The following is a 12192-nucleotide window of genomic DNA, read 5'->3' on the forward strand; positions in this document are numbered from 1 at the left end:
TATCCAAATAAAAGCCCTGTCCCCCATGCTATTTGGATAATCTGGAGTAGGCTGTATTTGTCAGATGACCCATTTTAAAAAAAAAATAGAGCATCACAACCTTTCATAGTAGAAATGGTGGTGCTGCAATAGGCCATTGGGAACAACTCAAAATCTTTCAGCAACAGGTGCCATGGTGGTCCATCAAAAATCAACATGTACTCATAGGTGCTACGCAGTGGTGTCTCAGGTACCCCAGATAACTAGAATATGAACTATAGGGCAATACTGCTGATTCTGTGTGGTAGCTGGTGATAAAAAGTTGACTTTTTGAATGGCCACCACTATATAAATTTACTTGCGAGGGAAATTGAAATAAAATTGCAACTCAGTCTGAAGTCTTTATTAAGGAAAAATCATTGATGATCTTACATTCAGATTTGCTGAGTTGAGCCATAGCAATGATATTCATGTTTGAGGTTCATCACTTCCAAGGCCAGAAGTGACCATTGTCATTATCTCCTCTGATCTGTATAGCACAGGTGGTAGAATTTCCCCAGATAATTCCTTTTGAACTAGACATATCCAATCTTGAATTTAAAATGGCCATAGATGGAGAATCTACCATGATTCTTGCTAAAGTGTTCCAATGATTAGTTGCCCTCGCTGTTAAAAATTTGCTCCTTATTTTTAGATTGAATTTGTCTAGCTTCAACTTCCAGTCATTGGCTCTTGCTATACCTTTGTCTGCTAGATTGAAGAGCCTATTATCAAACATTTGTTCCCTATTGTAGGTGGCAAAAAAGGTGTATTTCCCTTTCAGCGAAATGTATATCTTGGTAATTGATGTAATAAGCACTTTTTTTACACTGTTATATTATACAGGATTGATACGACATGACTTGGATTAATAGTTTTTTCCTCCCTCTTACAGCCATCCCTTCCTGTCCTATATACACTTTCCAGCCAAGCTACACATGAAGCAGTTCATCTCCTTTGCAGGATGTTGGTCTTTGATCCAGTAAGTGTTTTTATTTTTTATTTGATATGCAACACGATCTAAATGACGTATCTTGTTATATTTTGCATAGATGAACATTGTGGGTAAAGGACTGTTTTTCCTTGTGTTTCTTCTATACCACTATTTTTTGTGCCTTCTGTTCTGCAAAGTCCATATAAATGGTCCTGTGGGCACAGAGTACACTGAACAATCTGGAGTTCACCTACAAATAATATCCTCCCTTTTAAAGAAAGAAGGCATGGAAATGTGGCATATGAGGGTGTTTGTGAATCATGCCGTTTTTCTCCCTCGTTTAGTTAGGTGTAGGTAGCAGAATGTTAGATACTTTGATTCCATTCTAATCAGTGATGCGTGGGTGTGCATAGTCGTGTAACATGAACATTTCCTTCTGTATTATACACACCATCACACAGGGGATTTTTCGGCATGCACCTGTCTTTCTAGCCCTTGCTGCTGCTGTGGACTTCAGCTCTTGGGCTTACACTGCAACTTTGTCATTTAAAAATTTGATATCTAAATTTGTAGTTATTTCTGCACTTGCACCTTGAGAGGAAAATCCTTAAAATTGCAATTGAATAAGATAAGTCAAGCCAATGATGACTGTGCTGAGTAGCAGGAAGCCAGCAGCTGATCATCAGAGTGCTCAGAAGGATGTATCTTTGCTTTTAACTGAAAATACTGTAAAAGCTTTTGGCAAACAAACAACAGGGAAATTTAAAACAAACAAATCAAATATTGAATAGTAACTTATTTACATATGGCCTGATTCGCGGAAGCACTGACTCCCAAAAATCACATTGAAGTCAGTGGAAGCTGTGGGAGCTCAGCTACTTTGAAAATCAAGCCAACAGCCCGAAGAACAGGTGCTGTATACTCTGATATTTCAAGACAGGAGACAGTGTAGTCTAGTGGCTAAAACAGATTGCCAGGATGCTGGTGTTCTATTTCTAGCTTTGCCACTGTTTTGGGAAAGTCACTTAACCTTTCTGCTGTTTTTTACTCATCTATGAGGTGAGAATTTAATAATGCTTTGCATTTGCAATAGCAGCTTCCATCAAAAGATCTCAAAGCATTTTACAGAAGTGGGAATTAGTCCTTATTTTACAGATGTGGGGAATCAGAGACATAGAAAGATTAAGTGGCTTGCTTTGTCACATAACAGCCAATTTTGACAAGTTGGAAATAAAATGTAGATTGTATAATCAAAGTCCACTGCTTTAACCTCTGCGTCATCCTAGCTACTTTACTGTACTTCAACAAGGGTGCTGTGAAATTTAATGTATAAGGTGCTCTTAAGGACCTCAGATGCACATGCTTAAGTCGATTGACCTTAATTGGCTGTAAGTATGTACTTAACTTTTCATATATGCTTAAATGCTTTGCTCAATAAAAGCTTAAACTTAAGCATGTGTTGAAATGATTTTCTGAATAGATGCCTGGACTAGCACGAAGGATTCTTTGCTACTGTTAAAAGTGTTAGGGAATATTTTGGTTATTGTAGCACTTAATACACACATACGCTCTGTATAAAAATATAAATATAAAAATATACATTACCCTGCTTGTTTTTTAGTACGATACCCCCCCTAGTGGTATATTTGTCAAGTATACTTAATATGGGATTTAGAAAACATTAGAGGTGAATCTGTGGGAAAGCATTCTGTATACAAAACAAGGCACCGAAAATATTTACTTTTTATTACAAATACTCTGTTTTTAATTTAATATTTCAGTCCAAAAGAATATCCGCTAAGGATGCCTTAGCTCATCCGTATCTCGATGAAGGGCGATTGCGATATCACACTTGTATGTGTAAATGTTGTTTTTCCACCTCTACTGGAAGAGTTTATACCAGTGACTTTGAACCCATCACTAATCCCAAATTTGATGACACTTTTGAAAAGAACCTCAGTTCTGTTCGTCAGGTGAAAGGTGAGTATCTATCATGCACTCTTCGTGTTTAGGTTTGCATCTCCCTGCTCTATCCTGGGCAGTACATAGTTGGAATCTTCACTGTATGTAGTGAGCCAGCCACCCTGACCCATTAAGTCCTTGCCTGTGGTAGGCAGAATGGAGTTGCAGTTTCTCTACCAAATAACTTTATTTTCTTACTGTTTTGATAAAGAGAATGCCATAAAATAGTTGGCATATTGACTTCTGTCCCTACTGGTACTTTCTCCTGAGTTGACAATCCATATTGGAGAATGGTGTGTGGGAAAGGTGGTATTTTAGCAGGGAATTGTATTTAAAAAACCACCACAACCAATGTAAGGAAAAGAGTGTGGATCAATGACTGTGCTCCATAGAAGAGTCAGCCTTCATCAACAAGTAGTTTGCAGAAGCTGGGTAGTTTCATAGTACTTCCACTTAATTCTATCACTTTCTGTTCACACTGATACTGCCGTGTCAAATGCCTTAAAAGCAGCTGCCATCATAAGCTCTTTTGCTGGTGCCATTCCATAGATCTGGCAGTGGTACAAGGGGCACACTCTGAGTCTTGACATGCCATGACGAGAGAACTCAATGTTGATGCTTGAAAGAAGGAACTACTGGGGCGGAAGATCACTAAACACTAGACGTTGTTTTGTACCACTAGAGACAAGAAATCCAATCCCAACATAACAAACAAACCAGAGTATAACTGTTGGGTTTTTAAAATGGCCTAGCAGTATACCATTGCCTTGAGAGAATGAATGGGGACAAAGGCGGAATGTAGCATGAATAGGGATTTCATTTTACAAGAGTTATCCTCAATACATTTCTTTTAGACAAAATATAGGGGGAATAACATGCATTTCTGAGGGTTTTTTTCTTGATTCATAAGTAACAAATGATTTAAGAATAATCATTTAGGAGAAGTTCATTTCTCTGTCTCACTCAAAAAAAAAAAAAAATACCCACAATACTGCCATGAAACCCTGAATTATCTGCCCTGTTGGTACCATGTTTCTGAAATGTTCAAAGTTTTTGCTTGTGTGAATTTATAGAACTTTCTTTGATCCAGTCAAGCTGCCCCTTCTGTTACCTCACTGTCCAGCCCTTTCTAGTGACGTGCATCCCTCTGCTGTGCTTTACGTAATCTCGTGCACAGTCAGAAATCAAGCTAGAGAGAACTGTTCTCACTCCTCTCAATTTAATTACTAGGATGCTAACAAAAAATAGATATGCGGGTGTAAGACTTGTTAAACTGGGAACTTGAAATCCTAAAATGAGAACATTTCAATTAAAATGTTGATTTTAAAAATTCCTACTATGTGCCATATGCACAACGTGTCTATTTTTAATTTCATTTAAATTTCTATTTTAATACCTCAATAGAGAGGTATCTGTTAATGTACTACTTTATACGTGTAGATATAGAGAGAGGTTTCCAAAACTGATTTTTATTAAGGATTTTTGTGAACATTAATATATTTTTTTATTAACTAGGGAACAAATGAATGTGCTACTTTGTGCCTAGTTTGGTGCTAAGATGCAAGCAATGTCAGCTGTACATCTCATGAAGCAAGGCCACTGTGTACTATTCCTAATGAAATAATGCCAGTCTATTCAAGGATAAAAAAAATGCTACAAACCCCCAGAGCCCATACAAAAATGGCAGTTGGAGTAGGCATTCATTTTCCTAACTTGTATATCTATTAGGATCTGCAGCTGCATGCCACATCTTGGATGCCAGTACCAAATTGGGTCTGATTTTTACCCATTTTTAATTTTACTGTGCTCTCAAAAGCCCTGCAGTTCACTGACCTATAAAATGGATCTGCGCTCACAAACTGCTGCAGATATGCAAGGGAGAAAGAAATATCTGCTCTATTATAGGCCATGTAACTTCCATCCTCCTCCTCCCAAGGAAGTTGTGCATGTAAATTTGGGAGGAGTATAGCATTCGCCTGGAAGAGATCCTTCATAGGTGAGAATGGCAGATTCCTCCCACAAGTGATGAAGCAGTAGTCAGTTAGCAGCATCATAACTCCTGACAAATACCTTGTGTTATTTTAAAAACAAACAAGCAAACAAAAAAAAAAACCTCTCCTATAGCTAAAACATTTTATCTATATAGAAACCTTGCCCCTTTTCCCTCTGTTGCATAATATGTGTGCACATGACTTCCACATTTGTAATGTCAGATCCTGCTGCTTGAAGCTGTCAGGCCAATCATGTGGGAGAGCCCTGGCACGTTGCCAGCATCAATGGCCCTGTCGTACATCCTGTGTGTTTGCCATGTTGGTCCCAGGATATGAGAGAGACCAGATGGGTGAGGTAATATCTTTTATTGGGCCAACTTCAGTTGGTGAAAGAGACACGCTTTTGAGCTTATGAGGCTTCTCAGCAGAAATTGGTCCAGTTAAAGATATTACTTCGCCACCTTGTTTCAATGATCTAGTAATCCGTATCTCCTGCCAGCATTCACACCAAAGACCGAATATCACTGTTGTTACCAACTAGTCAGGTACAGAATGAAACCCGGTGTTAGCAGTGGTCAGTGGATCGTTGTGAAAGCTCCCATCAGGGATTTCTGACAAAAGTGCAAATTCTTGCATGCCGCCCTTTACTTGAAGTCCATACCAGAGTCTTCTCCTAGAAGATACCATTCCTGCCCTGTTTCCATCTCCGCCAGTTGCCATTTTTTCTCCTGCATAAGGAGATGCACAAGCAGGTAATGTATGCAGAGTTCCCCTTACTCTGTGAGGGTTGATTTGTTGTCACCTCGCCAAGTAGTACTATAGGCTTTTGCTTCATGAATTTAATAGCTGCAGAGTTGCTGTGTATTTAAGCACCAGACTGGACTGATCAGCGAATCTGGATGCAGAAGTTTCTCATTTCGGCTCTTTATATACTAATAAAGTGTAGTAGGTGTCAGGGTTGCGTTCTCCATGCTTGCAACGCTGGTTACCGCTATTGAGAGTTTTAGGCACTTCAAGAAATTGCCCTTTTACGTTTTCATATTCAATCCATAGTCCGTCATCACTTAGTGTTTTAGAGGGGGATGGGTATTTATTTTATTTACTTTATTTCTATATATATATATATATGAAAGTACCGTGGGCATTTGTGGTATTTAGTAGGATACATCACACTGATGATGGGAAAACTGCGTGGCTTATTTTCCACTCTTGTCCCCAATAATCTTATTGTGTATACTTTCACCCAAAAAACCCCATCTTTGCTTCTACTCCGCATTGCATCTAATCAAAGCAAAAAGTGCTAACCTAATGGTGTCAATTGTTTCTTGTACAGAAATAATTCATCAATTCATTTTGGAACAGCAGAAAGGAAACAGAGTACCTCTCTGCATCAACCCTCAGTCTGCTGCTTTTAAGAGCTTTATTAGGTAACTGTATGTAATCACATCTGATATTAATTCACATTTCTTAGTTGTACAGCATTTTTGATACATTTGAAATGTTTTTAAATTTTGAATTAAGGGGAGTGGGGAAACTTTCCATATAACTGTCTTCTGCTAAGAATGGTATAAACATTTATGATTAAACTTAAAGGTACTTTTATTTAGGTGATGCTGAACTTCAGTAAAACATGTAGAAAGTTCAAGTAATAGATCATCTGTTTGTGAACAGATAAGTGTGACAGCATGTAAAGTGTAAAAGTGAGAGATTTGTGTGCGCAGTAGAGATTCTGATTTTAAAATTGCACTGCAAGAAAAGACAAATAAAATGATGAATGGAGAACCATTACGAAAATGAGCAATTAAGGATAATGACGAAAATGTATGCTTAAATATTTTAATGTAAAAGGTTATTGATCTGAGTTTTAGAGATAAATGTTGGTGTTACCAATCAAACCTTAAGTTTCTTGTGCTGCTTGTCTGTTACCCATTGTTAATGAACACTGATTTTCTGTTTTTGTTATATTCTAGTTCCACTGTTGCTCAGCCATCTGAGATGCCGCCATCTCCACTGGTTTGGGAATAAAAGTAGAAGATGATATACTACTGAAGATGTAATGTAGCTTTCCACTGGAGTCTGGGATTTGCAATTCTGGAGGTTAATCATGCTTGTACTGTAATTTTACTAATGAAGTTTTAAATTAACAACCACTACTTGTATGATACAAATAATATTTAGAGATGTACTAGACTTTTAATCTTGTAAAGTGGTTGTGCTTTTAGAAGAAAATATTTTACCCAGAGTTGCACATGTTTTATGAATTCTGGCGCAGCTGTGATGGCTCAGCTCGGAACAAACAGAGAATTGAACCAAATTTGGGGAGGTTGTTTTTTGTTTTGATTTTTTTAATTGAAGTGAGATTGTAAAAAGGATAGACATACATTTTGATATTGAGCCATTCCTGAAGATTTGGGGTTTTCTAAAATTAAGGAATACGGAGAACTTGATTGCGACCAATCGTGAAGTCACATCAGATGACCGTGACCAGACTATGAATGGACATGTCACCTGATGATCAAATCCTATAAATAGCTTCTCACTAGAGCTGTGATGGTAATGTGTGCTGTTCTAAAATCAAATGTTGTGAGTAGAGAGAATGAGTTTGTGACTAGGAGAGAATAAACTTCTGTTTCCTTACCCAGTATAAATATATATATATATATTTAATCTATTTTTATTAGAAGTTTTTCTGCTCTTTCTTACATAAAACCCCCAAGCATGCATCTTCTATGTGTGTAAATAATTCCATTTATGGGCTAATTTCAAAGAATCCTGACATCATTGCTGTATAGAGAGAAACTAGCTTGCACATTTTAGGTCTGTGAAATTTTGTGAGAATTTTTTCCTGCACTGGACAGTTGAGAAAAAAAAAGGAAAGAAAGAAAGAAAAGGAAAAAAAAAAAAAAACAGCACATAGGGAATTATGTTAATTGTGTTTGTGTCTTTAGGCAAAACTGTGGAAGTCTTGAAATGTCACAGTAGTAAATAACTTTTATTTCTTTTTGGCTAATTCTTTTTTCTGTTGGAACACTGAATTATTCTGTGCATATGTATATATGAACACAAATTGAAGGCCTCTACCTCCTGGAGTATACAACTTGGTTTGTTTACCTCCACATGATTATTATTTTTTTTTTAGTTCAGTGTGGAGACTTGAAACTTGAATGTCCCTTCCAACTTTTATATTTAAAACAAGACAAGAAAATTGAAGACTGTTTTTCACCTGTACAAAGAAATACTAATGGATGGTCTTAAATTTTGAGCATTGGTCTGGGGAAAAACCTTGGTGTTTGTTATGGACAATTAACTGTTAAAGTTATTGTAAGTTATCTGTATTTAGCAGAGTATTTTCAACAAGAGTGATCTGAGCTGAAATTGGAGACTATTAGTAAGTTATGTTTGGAAGTTTTAACTTCAATGAAGTAATTATTTGCTGTGAAAGAAACAAACATTGAATTACTAAACAAAGATGGTGCAATATCTTTGTTTTTTATGAGGCTCTTGAGAATAAAACCAACTGAAACATTTCAATTCTCTTGAATGAGAAACGTGTTTAATTAAAAGAGCCCAGGAAGACACTGGTATGAAAGGTAAAATCTCAGAGGTTGGACAGTTAATGTGGCACACTTGCTGGTCACTTTGTAAAATGTAGATTTGAAGTACAGTGGTGAAAACATTAAATGTGACATTTGAAAAAGTGGTGTTATCCTTTCATTTCCTGACTCATTCCACCTCCCCCAAAAAAGTTGGCTAGCTTTTCAGTTATTCTAAACTTGATTTAATGCTGTCTGAAATAGTTTAAAGTGAGAAGACTTTAAAGCATCTTGATTTGGAGGGGGTCGTTTAGTTGATTTACTTTATGAAGCATCCAGTTATTCTAATTATTTTCTGAACCTTATTGCAACGCTAGATCATGGATGAAGCTGAGAACACAGGTTAACAGAAGATAAATAAGAAATTGGTTTACACTTAGATGGGCGGGATTAAAGATATGCACTCAAGGATGGTTGGTCCTACTTTCTTTTTTCTTTGTTTGCAGAATCCACGTAATTCTTTCAAAGTGAAAGCTTTAATGGATTTTCTAAACAACTAATGTACGTAGCCCAGTATTCAGCAGTGCTGCATTAACAAACCAGAATGGAAAGCAGTCCACACATTTCATGGTTATGAAACTTTCAAAGAATCAAGCAAGTAACTTAGATAGATATGGCTGCTAGAACCCATAAGAAATAGAATAGTCTTATAGATGGGGAAGGATGGTGTCATGGCCTGAATGTAAGACTAGGAGTCAGAAGATCTTGGGTTCTGTTCCCCGCTCTGACATGGGCTTCCTCAGTGACTTCAGGCAATTCATGTAACCTCTCTGCCTCAATTTCTTCATATTATGATGAGCTAAATTTCAACATCAAGTTGGTGGTGGTGGTCACATTTCTGTTTCATGTATGGATATCACTAAACTGGTGTCAGTTAATTTATTTGGTACGTCTTTTGTTTAGCCAGCACTACTCACTCAATTCTGCTTCAGCGTAGGTCTTCCGTTTTTCCTGAATCTGGTTATTTTAAATGCAGATATGAAATGGATTGCTGATAGAACTGCTCTCTTCTTAAATACGTAGTGTTGTAAAGGGTTTACTTCATAATGTTATGAATCGTAATGTTCACACTGTGCATCAGTACAAAGCCTGTTGGAGCTAATTGCCAGAGCTTCCAGTGTGGGTCTCCTCAATAAACACACAAGGAACAAAATCGTGTTGAGATCTATATCATCTATGTATCTATATCTGCACTGGCCCAAATGTGGGACAGGCACCCTGAGGAATGAGTATGCACACACAAGGGCAAGAGTTTTTAAATGTGTGATGACTTTAACATTTTCTGTAGCCTCAGTTTCTTGGTTCTGTACATAAATTACAATTAAATGAGAGCAGCATCAGGTGCTGTATCTGTGGGACAAAGATAGTAATTCTAGGACTAAAATGTGGAGCATTTAATATATAATTAGCCATTCTGCATAGATCTTACTCTGACTACTAATTAAAAATGGGAATTTGTATTGAAATACCTCTTTGCATCCAGTAAGGCTAAAATTTAGCTTACCCGTTGACCTTGATTTTGAATTTTCTGGGCTGCATTTTAAGCGGTTTAAATTCCTGTTGTACAAGGGATTAAACAATGTTGTCACTACTGATCTATAAGCTTTTGGACTTTAGCTCATGCTAAATTTGCGCTGATTAGATTTGCACTGATAATGGGTGCAGAATTAACAAATGGGAAAAATAATTTTAAAACAACTGTCTTTTAGTTACCACAAAGATGCTACTTGACAAATACACTGCATAGGATGCAAAAAGAAAAGGAGTACTTGTGGCACCTTAGAGACTAACCAATTTATTCGAGCATAAGCTTTAGCTCACGAAGCTTATGCTCAAATAAATTGGTTAGTCTCTAAGGTGCCACAAGTACTCCTTTTCTTTTTGCGAATACAGACTAACACGGCTGTTACTCTGAAAACTGCATAGGATGGTTTCCTGAGGGCAAGAAGGGAGAAAACAAGGGCAGGAAAAGATGCAAAAATGGACATAAATATTGGAAGCACTATGCTCACAATACACAGACAACCAGCAGGTACTTTGGTTGAAAGCAAGCCTATGGCAGAGAACAGTATTGAAGAGACAAGATCAACTGTGTAGGAGTCGATTACTAGTATCCACCGCCTAATGGATCATGAAATATAATTGGCTGGCTGCATACTGATTGGCTTAGAGAACAAAGCTGTTCTCTTCTTCAGCCAATGATAAGCTCGTCCACAAAACTAGTTTTCAAAAAGAAACTACATTTCTGAACTGGCTTTTTGAATTAACTGCAGAGTTTTTTTAGGGGCTGGCCCATAACCATTTTGTATAATTTACTACGTTGTGATTTAGTCATTATTTCTACATGTACTAGTTGCATTATATTGGCTTATTGGCTAATCCAATAGGTTTAGTAGGTTCTGGGTATGTATTTGCAAATTACACATAAGTGTATATTTTTCATAGCTTGCTTTTCATAGCCTGGAAAAGAGATGACTAAGGTGTGATGTGATAGAAGTCTATAAAATCATGAAAATGTGAAGAAAGTGAATTACCCAGTCACATAACACAAGAACCAGCAGTTAGCCAATGAAATTTATAGGCAACAGGTTTAAAACAAACAAACAAGGAAGTATTTCTTCACACGATGCACAGTCAACCTGTGGAACTCATTGCCAGGGGATGTTATGAAAGCAAAACTATAACTGGTTTCAAAAAAGAATTGGGTAAGTTCTTGGAGAATAGGTCTATCAATGGCTATTAGCCAAGATAGTCATGGATGCAACCCCATGCTCTGGGTGTCCTAAGCCTCTAACTGTCAGAAGCTGGGAGTGGATGACAGGGGGTGGATAACTCAATAATTGCCATGTTCTGCTTATTCCCTCTAAAGCACCTGGCATTGGCCAGTCGGAAGACAGGATACTTGGCTAGATGGACCGTTAGTCTGACCCAGTTTTGCCGTTCTTATATAGTGACTGCACTTTCTTTATTTGCATCAACAACTTGGCTTAATTTGAATGTTTGAGTTCAACTGCATTTAAATCTCCACCACCATTAAAGAATTTAATCTTCTGAGGTGGAGATGGGCTGGGATCTTCCCAAACTGAGACAGCAGCTTGAATACACAAGCAGAGACTAAAATTGACATATAATGCTTATTGCTTGGTCTTCAGTGCCCCTGACCAGGTATGAACCTCTCTCTCCACACACAGGAGGACCCGGTCCCTTGCATTAACGAATGTTGTGTGTGGGAGACTATACAGTACACTTGGTCATAAGTTACAATTAGGTTAGTATTGATTATAAATCAGACAGCACTAGAATGAAATCTTGGTCCTATTGACCTCACTGGAGCCAGTATTTCACCCTATATGAGCCTGATCCTTAGTTGATGTAAATCAGTATAGTTCCATGAAGACATACCAGCAAAAGAGGACGTGGTCCAATGTAGCATTTGAACAGGGAGAAAATGTTTAAAATTCAGACCCCCTAAAAGTTAAGGGCTTTCCAGTAGAAATATTGGCACAACTTCAGGTAGACAATGCCACCAGAGCATAAAGCAAGTGTGTCCAAATCTAGTATCCCATTTGAACTGCCAACAGGATTTGAATTTTCAATAAATATTAAAACCAGTTGTTCAATCCATTGTGTAGAGACTTTCCCAGTCTTACTCCCTTACACTTTATATTTCTTGTAGTAGTAGAATATCTTAAGA

At 37.4% G+C, this 12192-nt stretch overlaps 1 protein-coding gene across 2 annotated transcripts in view; it reads left to right on the forward strand.

The window, feature by feature from the left end:
• Window positions 1–8602, forward strand: part of NLK (nemo like kinase) — a 111462-nt gene extending 102860 nt beyond the window's left edge. Inside the window, exons 8-11 of one of the 2 annotated variants that reach the window (XM_077836992.1) lie at window positions 914–1000; window positions 2734–2932; window positions 6239–6338; window positions 6876–8602. In XM_077836992.1, the coding sequence (XP_077693118.1) occupies window positions 914–1000; window positions 2734–2932; window positions 6239–6336 (384 nt within the window). In that variant the 3' untranslated portion in view covers window positions 6337–6338; window positions 6876–8602. The remainder of the gene's footprint in view (window positions 1–913; window positions 1001–2733; window positions 2933–6238; window positions 6339–6875) is intronic. The other variant, XM_077836991.1, reaches the window with a different exon arrangement.
• The last annotated feature ends 3590 nt before the right edge of the window (window positions 8603–12192 follow it).

Source organism: Eretmochelys imbricata, chromosome 17, assembly GCF_965152235.1.
Source record: "Eretmochelys imbricata isolate rEreImb1 chromosome 17, rEreImb1.hap1, whole genome shotgun sequence".
Lineage (NCBI taxonomy): Eukaryota > Metazoa > Chordata > Testudines > Cheloniidae > Eretmochelys > Eretmochelys imbricata.